The 18,227-nt window shown below is 35.1% G+C and overlaps 1 protein-coding gene and 1 long non-coding RNA gene across 2 annotated transcripts in view; one reads left to right on the forward strand and one right to left on the reverse strand.

The window, feature by feature from the left end:
* Positions 1-18,227, reverse strand: part of LOC307164079 — a 45,800-nt gene that overhangs the window by 25,060 nt on the left and 2,513 nt on the right. Inside the window, exons 2-3 of the long non-coding RNA XR_013822207.1 lie at positions 9,620-9,724; positions 2,648-2,751 (exon numbers count right to left, since the gene is read on the reverse strand). This is a non-coding gene — a long non-coding RNA (uncharacterized lncRNA). The remainder of the gene's footprint in view (positions 1-2,647; positions 2,752-9,619; positions 9,725-18,227) is intronic.
* The window catches only part of col28a2a (collagen, type XXVIII, alpha 2a), a 38,826-nt gene that overhangs the window by 16,631 nt on the left and 3,968 nt on the right, over positions 1-18,227 (forward strand). The window contains exons 12-32 of the mRNA XM_079880470.1: positions 1,181-1,249; positions 2,685-2,753; positions 3,161-3,229; positions 5,298-5,366; positions 5,690-5,758; positions 6,579-6,647; positions 6,759-6,827; positions 7,436-7,507; positions 8,729-8,797; positions 8,957-9,028; positions 9,419-9,487; positions 9,641-9,709; positions 10,161-10,229; positions 10,988-11,056; positions 11,800-11,868; positions 12,036-12,104; positions 13,004-13,072; positions 15,579-15,659; positions 15,773-15,808; positions 16,517-16,553; positions 16,639-17,196. Coding sequence (XP_079736596.1) covers positions 1,181-1,249; positions 2,685-2,753; positions 3,161-3,229; positions 5,298-5,366; positions 5,690-5,758; positions 6,579-6,647; positions 6,759-6,827; positions 7,436-7,507; positions 8,729-8,797; positions 8,957-9,028; positions 9,419-9,487; positions 9,641-9,709; positions 10,161-10,229; positions 10,988-11,056; positions 11,800-11,868; positions 12,036-12,104; positions 13,004-13,072; positions 15,579-15,659; positions 15,773-15,808; positions 16,517-16,553; positions 16,639-17,196 — 1,891 coding nt within the window. The remainder of the gene's footprint in view (positions 1-1,180; positions 1,250-2,684; positions 2,754-3,160; positions 3,230-5,297; positions 5,367-5,689; positions 5,759-6,578; positions 6,648-6,758; positions 6,828-7,435; positions 7,508-8,728; positions 8,798-8,956; positions 9,029-9,418; positions 9,488-9,640; positions 9,710-10,160; positions 10,230-10,987; positions 11,057-11,799; positions 11,869-12,035; positions 12,105-13,003; positions 13,073-15,578; positions 15,660-15,772; positions 15,809-16,516; positions 16,554-16,638; positions 17,197-18,227) is intronic.

Here is an 18,227-nt window from a genome sequence, read left to right on the forward strand (position 1 = left end):
TGCACAGACACGCAGATGACGTGAACAAAGAGCATTTCCAGCATATAGAAATGCAGCACAGCGAAGAGAAAACTGTAAATGTCATGAGCAGATCATTTAACTGACTATTTGTTTAGATTGGATTTTATATGGTTTATATGGTTTAGTTGTTTACAGCAACTATATGGTTCTATTTGAAAATTACGCTTTAAATAAGCCGATAATGCACAAACAGGTTTAACAATACCTTAAATATGGACAGGAATAGTAAAGAATCTAACGTTTCTGGTTCAGACTCTAATCCCTCTTTATAATAATTATTAGGTTTTTATTTTTATTTTTGAGGTTTGAGGTGATATAGGTGACATGTACATATATATATATATATATATATATATAAGGCTTCAGATGCAAAAGCCTCTTAGTGCCATCTGAAATTTTCTTCAAGAATGATCATTTTTATCAAGCTTGTATATTTATGTTCAGTTATTTCACTTTAATGGCAATGAAAATTACCAATTAATTGTCATTAAAGTGAAATTACTGAACTTAAATATATGAGCTTGATAAAAATGCTCATTTTAGAAAAAAATTTCAGATGGCAATTAGAGGCTTTTGCACCTGAAGTCTTCATATATATATATTTATATACTTTTTTTGTGGTAGTATTAGTATGAGTTTGACTATGTTCATGTACATCATATAGTGTTCTGACTGAAGGTTATGTAAAAGGAATGTTCTTGGTTCAATTTACCTTAAGCTCTATTGACAGAATCTGTGGCCTGCTGTCGATTTCCACAGAAAATAAATTCATCTTGTTGACAGTCATGTGCTTTCACTGGAAGTGGATCCATTGTAAGTGGATTTCTGTCAGCACCATTTTAAGTTATGTTTGTAAAAACTGAGGGACGAGTTTAAATTATTTTCCGTGATAATCAACAGCATGACACGGATACTGTCCTTACAGCTTAAGTTATACTGAACACAGAACATTCCTTCAGTGTTTCTCTGAGATGACAACTTGAATTTAAACTTAAACCTGAATTTATATAATACTTAACACCTTATAAAGGTTCTCCTAAGAAACTCTTATGTCTTTTTGGATATAGATTTTACACAATGAAAAAATTCTTGCATACATAATAATGAATGTGATATAATGACTTAGATATTTGTTGCTTTTGTTTGTAATTAATCACAGGGTGAGCGTGGCCCTGCTGGCCCACCTGGAATACAGGGCGACATTGGAATTGGACTTCCTGGAACAAAGGTCAGTCGCATATATCTTTTATATTTAAATACACTTAAATTCTCCAAAATTACCACAAACAATCAGACTTTAAAGCTGTAAAAACAAATGCCTAAGCTGATTTACTGGTCTCTCAGCCTTGAAAACTTTGGGTCGCTTTTCAGTTCACTTTTCCTAAAAGCATCATTAGCCAACTATGGTTGCAAGTTCTGTTGAATTGTGTTGGTAATGACAGAACTGGAGACCATATTTGGCTTTGGGAAACGCACACCCCAGATAAACCACCATAATACCAGTGTAGACCAGCAAACAATCTTAGGCTGGATGTTTTTTTTTTCCTTTTCCTTTCCTTTCCATGGTTAATGAGCCACCTAACCAGTTTAGGTGGCTCATTAACCATGGAAAGGAAAGGAAAAGGAAATTAAAAAACATCAAGTACAGACTTTAATTTAACCCTATAAAGCCTTCTGTATCATATTAACATTAAAATTATAATGATCAAAACTTTACTGAAAAGCCTGTTGCACACAATCTACTACATGCCTTTTGTCGTCTGATTGATAGTTTAGTAGCAAGTAAAAGATATTTTAGTATAATTGTAAAAATGTCCCCATTAATGTCTTATTTTTAAAAAGTAAATGTAAGAATAGCTTTTATATTGTTAGAAATATTTCAAGATGAACATTTACTGCATACTGCATTTTTTTAAACCATGTTAAAATGTATCAAATATGATCCATAAGGCCTTTGAATCATAATAGTTTTGCACTACATTATATGTTTTGCCCCTCAAAATTAAAGCTACAGAGTTTTGATCATAAAACTAAGAATTTAAATATTATCCTAAGACATATTAATGGGTGATATAGAGTCACAACTGACATTTATATGCATTTTATGTAACTAGTCTGCTATCAGAATCAGAATTTCATCTTAATTTTTGGCCAAAACAACAACTGCACCAAATTGCATATTTTTTTCTCAATTTGGGCCTCTGAATAAAACAGTTTTTTCAACAACAACAAAAAAGAAGAAGAAAAAAGAAAAAGAAAAGAGAGGGTGGATTTGGTTTCCGATAACCATCAGTTCAGTATCAACATATTACCCATGGTTACAGACGATTTAACACAAATAGCAGCTCCATATTCTCACTATATCATATTATATGAGCCATAAAAGGCTGGTTTATCAAATATGATATGATTTACTTATAAGGTTTTGTCTAAAGGTTCCTTAAACCGTTCCATAAAAAAGATTTTCTGACAATTCATGTCAGGATTTACAGGGTTAATTTCTCTATAATCTCATAATGCATTTAAAAAAAAAGAAAAAAACTTGACATAGATAGTAATGGTTGTGACATAGATAGTAATGGTTGTGGTGATTCTCATATATGCAGTCATATCTTATATGTCTTACTCTTTCTCCTGAATTGTTCACTCTGATCGGTCTGCAGGGAGATATGGGATTTCAGGGGAGATCAGGTCCTCCGGGTCCACCAGGCATCGGCGAGCCAGGTCTGCCTGTAAGTATACAAGCAGAAGGTCAGAAATATTCAGTTTCTTAATCAGTCCACACTGAATTCACAGCCAGAGGTTTGTACAGAATCTAAATGCACATCATGCACAAAGATCTACACATGCCCCTGTCCCTTGCATGCTAAATTATTAAATATTTTGGCTAATTTAATAAGAATGTAGCACTCTCAGCTCCATTTAACACATTTATTTAAAATCATTTAACAGATTTTCCCCACAAAATCAGCGCAGAAAATGCAGCACACTCTGTTTAGGTCTGCAACTCAGCATGCAAAAACCACTATAAGATACAAGAATCAATTCTTTACTTAGGCTTATTATAATTGTGATTAGATTATGTTCTTGGATTGTGGTGCTATATGACATTTTTCTTCACATTTCTTCATCAAATCAGGGGCCTCAAGGGCCACAGGGGGTTCAAGGTGAGAAAGGACCACAAGGAGAGGGTTTTCCAGGTCCAAAGGTAAGGTTAGCCCAAAAACAGCCATGTTCTCACAAATGTCACTCTCTGCTCTTTAATCTAGCTGGAGATTTGTAGCAGCCAAAGGCAATCTGAGAAGATCTAAGTAAACAAATTCAAGACTGTCATTTGTTTTTAAATATACCTCATTAGAGGCTCAGAGTCCCCTGGTAAATCATCATCTCAAAACCCAAAGCTATTAATTAATGTATGTTCACAGGTAAATTAGCTGAGCATTACCAGCCGGAGGACACGAGGCTCCATTTCCTTGAACTCTATTAAGCCTCTTTGTAATCTATCTAATGTTAGCATCTAACGAGATCTACATCAAAGCCAGAACTGCATTTAAAATGTAACCATAAAGGAAAAATATAGCAGAGAAACTTGATTCACGTCAAAGACCTACTGTATACCTGAACCTCAGTGCTTTGAAAACCTGCATACAGTAGCTAAACTAAATTATATCATTACTTTATGATGATATTCAGTATGCAATACATCATGATGATGCAAAAAAAATCAGTTTTGAACCAATTCATTCATACATTTTGAACTGATTCCCAACTTATCAGATCTAAGACCATTTTTGCTTCATAAGTTCATTATTAAATCATGAAATCAAAATGGAAGTTTTTTGCCTTTTAGTATGAATATGTTAGCCTTGCTGTTATCTATAAGCTAGTGTGCTCCAAAACAATGACACAATTTGCATTTAGAAGAAATAAGCATTCAAAACGTGCAGTCTCTCACTTCCACCAATATGGATCACACTCTGCACTTCAGCTTCTCATCAGATTTTCTGTCCAATCAAATGCTCTCTAGAATCTAAAGCGTCCCGCCGCCTTATATTATAAATAGACGCTGAAGCAGCGGTTGAAATCGGTCACTTGTTCACACATTTACTATTTTCTACATGGTGAATGACACATAGTGCACTATATAGGGGATAGGGAACGATTCAGACCACGACAACGTTTCGCTTTCCATTGGGGCGAAGGAACACACAGTCTGCTCCAGTTCTGCACAGAATGCTATATTTTAAAGTGATATGGAGGAATGGAGGAGAAACGTTAGAGATTTGGTGGAAACTTCGGCGGCTTTAGTAGGATGTATTTCCTACTAAAACAGGAAGTTGGGGCGGGACATATTAAATGGCTCGTCAATTTCTTTAAATAGCCAATAGGCTTTAATTTACCTCATAGCCATGAGCAATGATTTAAATATAGCTAAAATATAAATTAAGCTGAAATTTAAATATAGCTGAAATCAAATATATTATAAATGTTATAAGAAAAGCGTAAACTTAAAAAGCTTAAACAAAAAAATTAAATGTTGGCATAGCAACTAACTGAAATAAATACGTTTAAATAAGAAGTACTAAAAAAAAATTAAGAAAAGCTAAATAGAAATAATTTTTAAAAACTAATAAAGCCAATGACAAACAAATAAACAAAACAAATTAATAAAACTTAAATTAAATTATTAAAATACTAAAAGATATTAAAATGATTTTTTTTTTTTAAATAAAAGCTAATTTAAAATATTAACAAATACTACAATATTATATCAATTATACCAAAATAATACTGGAATTCATCAGTGGTGAAGGTTTTATTTTGATTACTGTTGAGCAGTGTTTATTATATTACATTTACATTTATGCATTTGGCAGATGCTTTTATCCAAAGCGACTTACATTGCATTTCAAGATACACATATAAAATTCTTACCAGTTCTTGCTTTCCCGGGGAATCAAACCCATGACCTTGGCGTTGCAAGCGCCAACAATCTATTGTTTGAGCTACAGGAAAGCTATACCAAGATCAACAAATCCTGGATCAGCTCTAATTGAATCCTTATTAGTTCAACCAACCATCAGACAAATTGAGCCACTTTGAAAGAACAACAATTTCCCTCATTTAGGGATTGTGCTGTATCATTATCAGTCATAAATCCTAGAGTGAACCTTTTCTTTTGACAAAGAAGCAATACGAGCAGTGCAGTAAATGCATCTGAATGGGAGGTTGGCATTTCAGAGACACTGGTCTGACACTGCTCTTTTGTTTGACAGGGGGACCGGGGCCTGGAGGGGCCGAAGGGACCAAGAGGACAGCCGGGCCCGGGAATCAAAGGCGATAAGGTGGGCTGTAAATATATCAGCCCATGAATGGGCTTCACACAACCACACCATCTGTCTCACACAAAAGGCTTAATGAAGTATGTAAAGTGGCCATACATTCCCACTTAAATGCTGGGGACTGATTGGACCGTGATAGAGGGCGAGAAAGGGCAGATAGGAGGGTACAGCTCAAATTACTGTGACAAAAATGAGTCCTGCTCACCTACTGAGTATCATGAAATGCTCAATGCTCAGAAAATAAAGGTTATTATTCTCATAAGTTAATTTTCAGGATATTTTAGAGCTGTTTTATTTAGTGCTGTCCATCCTCTCTGTGTCCTCAGGGTGAGCTGGGGCCTCCAGGTTTCCCAGGACCAATTGGACTCACAGGCCTTGGCATTCAGGGTGAAAAGGTGATACAATGCGTCCTTCCTTGACTTTTATAGGGTTCACAGAAATAAGAAAATGTACATGAATTGACATTAATTATTCTATAACATATAATGTTGTCCTTATCAGTTAAACTGCACCTTGTCATAACAGACAGTTTATAGTCTATTCTCTTGGAGCAGGATTGAGCGCTCCTGGTCTATTATTTTGTTATTTAAAAGATTAAACATACAAGCCTAAACTCAGTGTGCCATTTTGATGTATTAATGCATTAAATAATAATAGTAGTGGCCAAAAGTGATGTCCAGCCTAGGAAAATGTACATCTTCAACCTTTATTCAAATATTATTACAAATTTGTTAAAGATTTTGTAGTCATATTGAGTTTTTTGTCAATTGTTTGATTGGTGAAAACTCAATGAAACATGCCAAATTGTGCAGACATTAAACAAGAGAGAACCAACTAAATATTAATAACCGATTATGTGGTAGTTAAGGTATACTTTTTCCTGTTTTTTTTTTTTTTGGCATAGTAAAATAAAACCTGTAGCTGTCGTTACCATTTTTGTGGTAATCATTTTTGGCCACTACTGTATATATATAGTATATATATATATATATATATATATATATATATATATATATATATATATATATATATATATATAGTAAATATATATATATATATATATATATATATATATATATATATATATCCCATTTTCTAATACTAAAACCATAAAAATTAGATTTTCAAATGCAAAAGGAAATCATTATTTCTAGCACAATTATTATTAGCGATCTTAAATGTTAGGTTTTCTAATGTAATATTTCTCAATCTCAGGGTGTTGAGGGTCCGAGAGGGCCTCCGGGAGGAAGAGGAACACCAGGAGAGGGCTTCCCTGGTCCCAAGGTTGGTACTGCTAAAGATTGAAGAGAATAACGTAATTCATGGCAAACTGTAAAAGGAAGTGTTCAATTTGTTCTTGGCTTAATCTGTTGACTATATTTTCCATTTTTCTAGGGAGAACAAGGTTTACCAGGAGAGATGGGGGCGCCAGGAGAGAGAGGGCAGGGCGAATCCGGAGCTAAGGTTTGTATTCTTAATAAGCTCAACAAAGGAATGGGCCATTCAGGATGGAAGCTAATTTAAGACCATGATGAAGAATTTAGGTGATACTATGAGCCCGAAGCCTAATTCAGAATTCGGAAAGGCACAGAAATTGAATAACGCATTCTACGGAGCCCCTAAAGGGACATGGTTAGGCTTGCTGTGGTAGTCGGTTACATTACAGTACATCAGATCTCACTTATCACGTGAAGATAGTAAGGAGAGATGACGGTCAGAGGATTTGGTGTGCAACAGATCCTGAACGTCATTGACAAATATTTTATCTTGTAAAGTGTGTGGTCAGTGTCGCCGCTCCCTACACAGAGTATGTGTGATCCTGAATTGGAAAGCGAAAGTGAAAAGCGAGCGTCCATTCAAAAGTGATTTCAAAATCTGCATATTGATAGCAGCTCCATGATGTCTGCACATTATATACAACATATGCAAAAGCATTGAAATATATGTTTTCTTGCCATCTCATATTTCATGTCCCTTTAGGGGCTCCGTAGAGTGCATAATTTTCTTTCCGAACATAGTATTTGGTTTCGGGCACATCCTTACTAAGTAGGCTACTGATATTATTTCTTCAGGGTGAACCTGGTTCATCTGGCCTGGCCGGGGTACCTGGACTTCCCGGGGAGGACGGTGCTCCAGGACAAAAGGTAACTCAACTTTCTGATGTCTGGACTGCTCTGAGGTCATTTAACATCTAATATTCTCTTGGATATTAGATTTGTCTCGGAGCAAATAAGTTAACGAATTAGTGAACCCGATATTAAATGCATTACAAAACCTAAAGGGGAAGACATTTTTGGGCCAGATTTACTAACATCTTGCACCAGCGCAAACCCTCTTTTGGTGTAAAAAAAACAACTGTCAGGATTTACTAAAGACAAAATCAGCACTGAAAAGGCGTGGACAGGGTTATTTTTTGCATATTCCTTATTGCATATGCATTTGTAGGAGTTTCCCTTTCAGATGCAACATTTATGGGAGGAGAGTATTGAAATAAATCATGCAAGATGATTTACTAAAGTTTGCGCTCATCAATTTACTGGTGTTTGCACCATTATTTACAGCCCAAAAAAAGCATGTCTTAAAGTCGCCCTGTGGTGAAAATCAAGTTTTTAATGTTGTTTATATGTCTATGTGGTGTTTTTAATATGCTTTAAGACAAACCATGTGCAAATTCATAAGTCAACACCATTGCTGAGGATTTTCTCTTTAAAACTGCAGTGAAAAAAAGACGTGCGGGCGAGTTTAACTATCATTAACTATGACCGCTCTAAAGCAGTGGAGTCTCAAGAGAAGCCAGGTTATCCCGGCATATTTTAACATTAGCAAACACCACAGCTGTTTGATAACATAGTCAAGCAAAAGGCTAATCATATTAATTACGTTAAGTGCTGATGTTGTAAAGAGCGATACCATTGTGTTTACCTCAGTAAGTTGAGCGAGTGGATCTCTGAGCTGGTGTGAGCGAGTGGAGGCGGGGCTAAATAGCATATTCATGAATCCGTGTATAATAAATGAAGCAAGGGTGTAGAGTTCCATTCAAGCTATTTTAAAGCATGCAGAACATTTTATCACAGGAAAAAAACTTTAAATGTGTCATTTTGGTGATCAAAGATGAGTTAAAAGGGACACAGTTATTGACAACACGGGGACTTTAAACATGACGCTAATTTGCTCTGCTCTTGGTAGATTGCGATGGTCATTATGGAAATTATCTAGCGGAGTCTGCGTTCTTTTATTTGTCAGTAGATTACGTGCAGAACTTTCCACTCCCATCGGCCATTTTTGGGAATTGCTCTCTCATGCTAATTTGCCCTGTTTAGTAAATCTGGATCTATATTCCTTCCATTGTGTTTCACTTCAATCAGGGTGAGCCTGGGGCATCAGGTTTCAGGGGACCTGAAGGGGCTCCTGGAATTGGCACTCAAGGAGAGAAGGTACTTTATTCATTCATCTTTTTAATATTCAATATGTGCCAGAGTTTCTTTCTATATGAGCGTCTTGTGATTGTCATCTGGTGGATGTCAAAAAAGTATCATATGTCATTATAACCTACAGTATGTGTTGATTGATGTTCTTTGTATTAATCTTAATAGGGAGATCAAGGCCAACGTGGCATTCGAGGGTTGCCAGGTTCTCCTGGCATAAGTGGCCCCTCAGGAGCAAAGGTGAGAATATCAACAACAACAACAACAACAACAACAACAACAACAAAAAAAATTGAGTGCAACTTTGTTTCTGGAAGTAGTTTTTTTTGAACGGTAGTATACGTTTATTGTAAAATATGTAAAAGGTTGTTTTTTTTTTTTTTTTTTTTTTTTTGCGAATTCAAGAGTGTAGGGAATGAGGCTTCTGTTTCCAAAACCTTATTCTTGTGCTCTATAGGGAATAACTAAAGGAATGGAATATGAAATGTGAGGAAAACTGAATGATTTTTTTAGCTCCAAGCTTACAAAACCAATCATTGTTTGAAGTAACAGTGCAACACAATGCTTGTAGTTTTTCACAGTTTTAGAGGTAATGCAGTTACATCATAGAAACATTATACTGTTTTTCAGGGAGAGCCAGGCACACCAGGAAGACTGGGCATGCCGGGACTTCCTGGACGATCTGTTGCAGGATCAAAGGTAACAAAGCCAAGCTACTACAACTGAGCCCCTCCTTACAGGCCCACTGCCAGCACAATGAATCAGAACGTTTCTATTTCACATTCATCATTGCCAACTTAGCAATAAAAGAGAGTTAAGTAATGCGATGACCTCATCTCCTCGTGCCTACAGGGTGATTTGGGTCCCACGGGTCCTCCCGGACCGATTGGAGAGACTGGTTACGGCTTGCCTGGTCCAAAGGTGCGACTTTTTAATCTGTAGAACAGTGAAGAAAATGAGCAAAAGGAATGAGATATAACCAGTGAAAAGTTTGGAATAATGCATTTATTTGACCAAAAATACAGTAAAAACAGTAATATTGTGAAATATACACTGTTTTTGAAAATATTTTAACCACTTGGGCCTAAAGGTGAAGGAATCCCTGGTCCAGTGGTAAGCAATTTTTACATGCTTATTTAAATGTAATTTATTCCTGTGATGCAAAGCTGAATTTTCAGCATCATTACTCCAGTGTCACATGATCCTTCAGAAATCATTCTAATAGACTGATTTGCTGCTCAGTTATAATCAATTTAAATTGTAATAATGTTTCACAACATTACTGTATTTTTGATCTTGGTGAACATAAGAGTCTTCTTATAGATAAATACATATTCATTTATATATATATATCCTCCCTTATCACATTTAGGGTGATCGAGGTAACCCGGGCCCTCCCGGACCACTTGGGCCTAAAGGTGAAGGATTCCCTGGTCCAGTGGTAAGCAATTTTTACATGCTTATTTAAAGCATCACTGCATGCTCATTAGGGGTGTGACGATACACACGGCTCACGAGACGAGACTATACACGATTTTGAGTTCACGAGAAGACAATATTTTAACACTATTTTTAAGTAATCTTCAATGACAAAATATGTGACTGAAAGTCACAAAATACAAAAGAAATCAGGTGCATTTGGAAATGTTTGAACTTATCTAGGGCTGTCACTAACGACAATCAAGTATTCTGTCGATTATTTGGATTGAGTAATCGGATGATATTTTTGTGGTAATAAAAATAGTAAACAATAGCCTTAAAAAATATTTAAAATATATATATAATAACAATGAGGCAATAACAATTGGTTCAAATAAAGTATCAAAAGCAAGTAATCATATGGTTTTATTGAACAACACTGTTAAAATACATACTGTACTTGCGTAGTATAACAATTGCCTGCAATGACCTGGTGATTGCTGTTGTTACACTTCACAGCATGATCAAATCCTTGTTTAATATTGGCCAAACCAGCAAGCACTGTAAAAGGTTTTGCCACAAGCTCAACTCCTTCATTACTGATATCGCGAGACAGCTTTCACCTCGACGAGAAATATCGTCACGTTCTAATATCGCGAGATCTTGTGACCTAATGCTTAAACATCACTCAAAAGACATATTTCTTAAGTCATTTTTATCATAGTTCCCTTACAAAGGTTTGTTGCTAGGTATAAGAGCATGTGTGTTTACCTTCCACAGGGTCTGCCTGGTTTTCCAGGCCCATCAGGTGAGCCCGGCCCCGAGGGCATCGGTGTTCCTGGACCAAAGGTGAAGTTACCACTTGAACCTGGCACAGCATGTGTTAATGATGGGTCATTTCTGACTTTAAGTGTGTTCGGACACTTAAACTTTATTAATTATGACTTGATTAATTACACAATGACAAGAATGGAAAGAAGGAGCTAAAGTTAGTCATTTGTCAGTGAGGGATTCATTTTGGTATTTTTTTAACCATCCTTTGAAATGCTGATATTATCAAAATATGGGATGTTTTAGAGTTTATAGCACAACACATCACAGAATACATCAAACCCATTGAGAATACTTACTGACATTTGATTTCACTTAATGATGTCACTTCCTGTAGGATTATGTCATGAAAGAAGTGGCATTTGCTAGTTATGGATTTGACAAAAGACTATCAGGATGCAATGTGATATTGAAGACAGAAAACGCCCAGTAAAAACTGATTATAAATTAAATCAATATTCCTAAAAAAATATTAATATTAGAGAAAAGACAAAAATTAGGAAGCACTTGCAATAATAAAAAAATGGCCAAAATTTACATTTTGCTAGTTTATTTTTTTTTGTTGCCATGTCTAACTTATTATTTAAAATTCACACTTCACTTGATTGTATTATTGTGATAAAAGAAAGCAAACTAATGATTGTGTGGCAGTTAATACAGAAATATTGAGTTCAATATATTAAGATGGGAACATGAAAATGTGCTGCATAGTAGGAATGAATTTAAAAGGTGGTTTTGGTGAAACTTGACTTTCTCTTCAGGGAGATGTTGGGTTCAGGGGTTTGCCTGGTTTGCCAGGACCACCTGGTGAAGGACTGCAGGGACAGCCGGTAAGATTGATATTCATTCCCATAAATGTCCCTGACTACAGTAATGAACCTGTGATGCTGCACGGCCTGAACAAGCATGCACTGGGAGTCTGTCTGTGTTGCTGTGGAGATTGAGGAAGACAAGCTGTCTGTTCTGCCCTATTGATTTTGCTTTATTGCTGTTTCAGGGCAACATGGGAAGGCCAGGTCCTCCAGGGCCACAAGGACCCCCAGGGGAAGGTATTCAGGGACCCAAAGTAGGTTAATTTAATACAGCTAAAATAATTATACATTGATATTTTTCAGCAGTCAGTATACATTACCAGTCAAAAGTTTGGAATAATCAAGATTTTCTAATGTTTTAGAAGTTTTTTATACTCACCAAGGCTGCATTTATTTGTTAAAAGATACAGTAAAATTGTGAAATATTACTGCAATTTAAAATAACTGTTTTCTTTTTTAATTTTTTTTATTTTATTTACTCCTGTGATCAAAGCTGAATTTTCATCATCATTACTCCAGTCTTCAGTGTCACATGATCATTCAGAAATCATTCTAATATGCTGATTTGCTGCTCAAGAAACATTTCTGATTATTATCAATGTTGAAAACATTCAATTTATCTGAGGATAGAAGCAGCAAAAAAACTGTTTTCAACATTGCTAATAATAAGAACCATTATTAAAAAATAATAATTGATGATAACTGAGCAGCAAATCAGCATATTAGAATGATTTATGAAGGATCATGTGACACTGAAGACTGAAGTAATGATGCTGAAAATTCAGCTTAACCCTCTCAGGAATAAATATGTATATATATATATATATATATATTCTTATAAATATACAATAATATTACACAATATTACTGTTGTACAGTATTTTGATCAAATAAATACAGCCTTGATGAGCATAAGAGACAAAAACATAAAAAATCTCAATTATTCCTAATTTTGACTGGTAGTGTACTTTAAATAAAAAATCAAGACACCTTTTAAACTAAATAAAGAAAAGATATAATTGTCATGATGTCATTTTAAATCAGCAGCAAAATCATGAATATGCAATATTGCCCACTACTGGAATGTAATGGCATTGTGTCCAAGTCATGATAACCTGGTTTAAAAAATAAAATAGTTTGTTGAATCCATCAGGGTGATCATGGGGGTCCTGGAGTGACAGGGCCGAGGGGCCCATCAGGAGAAGGACTTCCAGGCTCCAAGGTGAGACTAACTAAAGAAGACGGGGGAGTTTTAAAGATGTTACATTAGTGTGTGTTGACACTTGTAGTTCAGTTCACTTGGTTTCATTTAGTCCTGGTCCACTTAGCGTTCACATGTTCACATTGGCATTTTAACACCGGAACTAAAGATACCGGACCTAAAGGCATAGGGATGTGTTCACAACCTGATTGGTCAGCTTTTATTATGTATATTTCGCAACAGAACTTACCGAACATCCAAAACTTTGCTGTGTTCCGGGATAAATGTGCTCGTTGTATATGCGTAGCCGAAATATGATGGTATTTTGACCAGCTGAGAACTCGTGAAGAGCTTATGAAATGTGTAAAGGAGTCAAAACAGCGTCAGGAATCCCTCCGTCACACACACAAACCAAGATCTGCTGTGAGGAGACGCGGTTCTGATGCCTGTGATGGGCAACATCACGACTGTGAAGAGGAATAAACAGCATTTTGTCCTTTTTAGGGTCGCATCGTGACATCATGTCCTGTTTTTGGTTCGTTTACATGTCTTTGCCTCATGTTGCGTTCATATTTCAGTTCGTTTGGAAGCGGAGCCCATCTTTTCAGGGGTCTCGGTCCACTTGTTTGGTGCACACTAGGGTTCAGATGGCAGCGTTCACACTTATTCAAATGAACAATCGCACTAACAGAGCAATCGCTCAAGTGCAGGGCTGCCAACTCTCACGCATTGAGTGTGAGACTCACGCAATTGACACTTTTCACACGCTCTCACGCCACACATCCATTTTCTCATGCACAGAAAAATTGCGGAGCAAAGAGGTACTTTTAATATTAAACTAATTCTCAGCTCTTAGATTCTGTCAATTTTATTACGAAATTCAGACAAAAATACGTTTGGCGCTTGTAAATGTGACGTGACAGATCGCTGAGCGCCTCAGTTCAAGTGCACGTGAACCGATCATCTGTTACTTTTTTATTTAAAGATGCAGTACAACTTACCGAAAGTATACATAATATCGACCAATTAGTGTTTTTCAACCACGGAAAGAGGTCAATATAACAGCAGGAGAACAATTATGTCACATAACGTTACATTTACCTCAGGAAAGCCATTTAATGACCATAGCATGTTAACTGAATAGAAAAAAATAGCTAGAGAGGAGATTTTGCTGAGCACTATATTACATATTTATTATATTTTTACTTATGTCATTAAATAATTGTTATCATAACAAAAACTGCATTATATTTAATTTAATTTGTTATTTTTAACCTTTAATAATACCAGCAGATTGGGCCCTCTATGTTTACAGCATTAGGTGAGATTGTTTTTTTAAATAAAATTTAAAATAAACATGTATCCAAATTAGTCAATATTGAATCAAAATCGGAATCAAATCACAAGAATGGAATTGAAATCTTGAAATTTTTGTCAAGCCATAATAAAAACTGTATCCTACCAGTCATTGCACAATGTAAACATTGTAACATGTTGTCACTAAACTTCATAAAATTCTATTTAGTTACCAAATGTTTTGACAATCACAATTACACTTATTGTGATGCAATATTAGTTTTTACATACACCCCCCCCCCCCCCCCCCCAAAAAAAAAAACTCACTCCAAGCTAAACTCAAAAGTTGGCAGCCCTGCAAGTGTTCGCTTTAATCCAAACATGCCAAGTGTGAACGCACTCTTAAGCCCTATTCGCACGGGATTAGTATTATCTGGGGATCTCGTGTGATTTAGAAATTACCAACCCATATCTGAATTTCGTGTGGCGCATTCGCACGGGATAAGCGAAGCCTGTGATTTTACTCGAATTTACTGACGGATATGATGTCAATAGATTGCTTGGAAATGTCTTGTCGTTATTATAGGTCTAGCTGTATGATATATCATAAACAGAAGAATGTTCATTACCGCATGCTGCTATACATGTCATCCATCTCAATATAGTCATGGTTTTCAGCTTTCTCTTTCTGCAAATTGTATAGTTGTATGGTGTATAGCGATATGACCCAGCACCCAAAGTACTATCAAAACACTTAAACTCAATTCTTTGCGAAAGATGGATAAAAAAGCACACAGGAAACAAAAACCTTGAAAAAAATTATAAACGACCCCGCCAAATCACAGAGATGCCGATTCGCACGGGACTAATATTATCACAGGACCTCGGTGTTCGGCGAAATATGGTAGGTCATTTGCGGGGGAATTTTTACTTTACAAATTACAGACATGGCCGATTCGCAACAGGATTAAGATTACAGAAAACCTCTGCAATTATTACAAATGACTAGAGGTCACCAGGTAATACTTCTCCTGTGCGAATAGAGCTTTAAAGGCACAGCTGTATAAAAGCAGCCTGCTTAGTTCAGGTCTAAATGAAAAAAGGGACAGAAAGATTTTTTGATGAAAAATAGTCTATTTTAAGTGTACCTCAGGTATACAAATTCAATGATTTTAAAATCACTGATATCAATGATATGCCCCATTCATCTGTATTTCTCTCTGTCCTGCAGGGTGATCGTGGTTTGCCTGGGGAAAGGGGCTTTAAAGGAGCCAAAGGTGACTTTGGTGACCCAGGGACTCCAGGACTAGCTGTGAGTTCATTTAGTCACTATAAACCATCGTTTGTGCAAAGAGCAGACAGTGTAAATACTAAATCACACTGTACATTAGTGTGTTTAATGAGTGTTTAAATCTCCTCCATTAGGGAAGAACAGGATTAAAGGGCGAACAAGGACTCACGGTAAGATCAAACACATTCGCATCTTTTCAATTGTATTTTAATTTTAGTAGATGTTAAATTTAGGAATGCAATGATACCATATGCATTGTAAATATTAGCAATTCAGTAATTTTTAAATGATTTTTCAGAGAGAAGACATAATCATGCTTATTAAAATGTTAATTTGAGGAAAACTGCAACAATTTGCTTTGTAATTATTAGCAAATTCAGTCATTTTCAATGCTTTTCAGAGGAAAGACAATTCAGCTATGAAACTATGCAACATATGCATTGTAAATATAAGTTACTATAATATTATTTGAGTTATTTTGAGCTTGAGTTAATGTTTGGAAAACTATGCAACCATATGCATTGTAAATATTAGCAAATACAGTCATTTTTCAATGATTTTTTCATAGAGAAGGCATAATCCAGCTGATTAACAAGTTCATTTTAGGGAAACTAAGCAACAATATGCATTGTAAATATTAGAAAATGTAATAATTTTTAATGATTCTTCAGAGAAGACATAATCAAGCTTGTTAAATAGGTAATACAGTATTAGAAAAACTGCAACCATATGCACTCTAAATATTAGTAAATTCAGTCATTTTCAATGTTTGTTTTAGAGGGAAGACATAATTAAGCTTGAGTTAATGTTTGGAAGACAATGCAACCATATGCATTGTAAATATTAGCAAATTCAGTCATTTTTTAATGATTTTCCAGAGAGAAGACATAATCAAGCTGATCAAGGAGATTTGTGGTGAGTCTTAGGTTTTAAAAATGGCAAATCAAATGATTTGATAATGAAATAACAGGTGCGTCATGACATGACTGTATATTTCTAGGATGTGGTATCAAGTGCAAGGAAAGGCCCATGGAGCTGGTGTTTGTGATTGACAGCTCTGAGAGCGTGGGCCCGGAAAACTTTGAGATCATCAAGGACTTTGTCACAGCCTTGGTGGACCGTGTCACAGTGGGCCGTAATGCCACGAGAATTGGTCTCATTATTTACAGTTTGGAAGTCCATCTGGAGTTTAACCTGGCCAGGTATATGACAAAGCAGGACGTCAAGAAGGCGATCAGGAACATGCCTTACATGGGAGAGGGCACCTATACTGGCACTGCCATCCGCAAAGCCACACAGGAGGCCTTTTACAGCGCCAGGAACGGTGTCAGGAAAGTAGCCATCGTCATTACGGATGGACAAACGGATAAAAGGGAATCCGTTAAGCTGGATATTGCCGTACGTGAGGCTCAAGTGGCGAATATTGAGATGTATGCGCTGGGTATCGTGAACACCTCTGACCCCACACAAGCAGAGTTCCTGAGGGAGCTCAACCTCATCGCCTCTGACCCTGACAGTGAACACATGTTCCTCATTGATGACTACAACACGCTGCCAGGTGAGCATGGAAGAAATCTAGCCTATATGCACAGAGAAATTAATATGTATTTTTAACTGCATATTGGCCTGGGAGATATAACAAAAAAATTATATTTTATAATATATAATAATAAACAATAAATTGCATTAAATGTAATAAAAACAAATACATATATTTTGTATACAATGATTGTTATAAAAGATAAATAGCCTATATGCACAGAGAAATGATTATGTATTTTTAACTGCATGCATATTGGCCTGGATGATATATATATTTAATAATATAAAATAATAAACAATACATTTTATTAAATGTAATAATAAAACAAATAAATATATTTTGTATACAATGATTGTTATAAAACATAAATTTTAACATATATAATAGTCAATAGGCTGAAAAATATAATTATTTAAAATATAAAATAACAAATAATAAAATTTTATTAAATATAATATAAAATATAATTTTTATATATTTCTTTTTATAAAACAAATGATGGCAATACTGAATCTTGTAAATAGGCTGAATTATAATGCGATAATGAAATATGAAATAAACATTTTTATACAATGATTGTTATAAAACATAAATATTGACATATATATGTAATAGTCAATAGGCTGAAAATATCATAGAAATTACATTTTAAAATATAAAATTGTATTAAATATAATATTAAAGATAATTTTTATACAATGTTTTTTATAAAACATTGACAATGTTGAATATTGTCAATTATATTTTATAAAACAAAATAATAAAAGATAAAATTGTATTAAATATATGTTTTTATAACAGCCGCTGTCACCAATTATACTGAAAATGTGTAATGCAAGAATTAAAATACAGCAAAAATCTAGTTAAAATAATCAAGGCATGTTTTCTAATTTTATATATTTAACTATTTTCATGCACCAAACAATAGAGTAATACTATACACCTACATATAAAAATAAATAAATGAAAAACATAAGTTGAGTTCTGAGTGGCATTTGAGTGGTGCAAACATTTGCAAAGTTCTGAATCGATTCATTGAAATGGAA

The sequence above is a fragment of the Squalius cephalus genome, assembly GCF_949319135.1.
Source record: "Squalius cephalus genome assembly, chromosome: 9".
NCBI lineage: Eukaryota > Metazoa > Chordata > Actinopteri > Cypriniformes > Leuciscidae > Squalius > Squalius cephalus.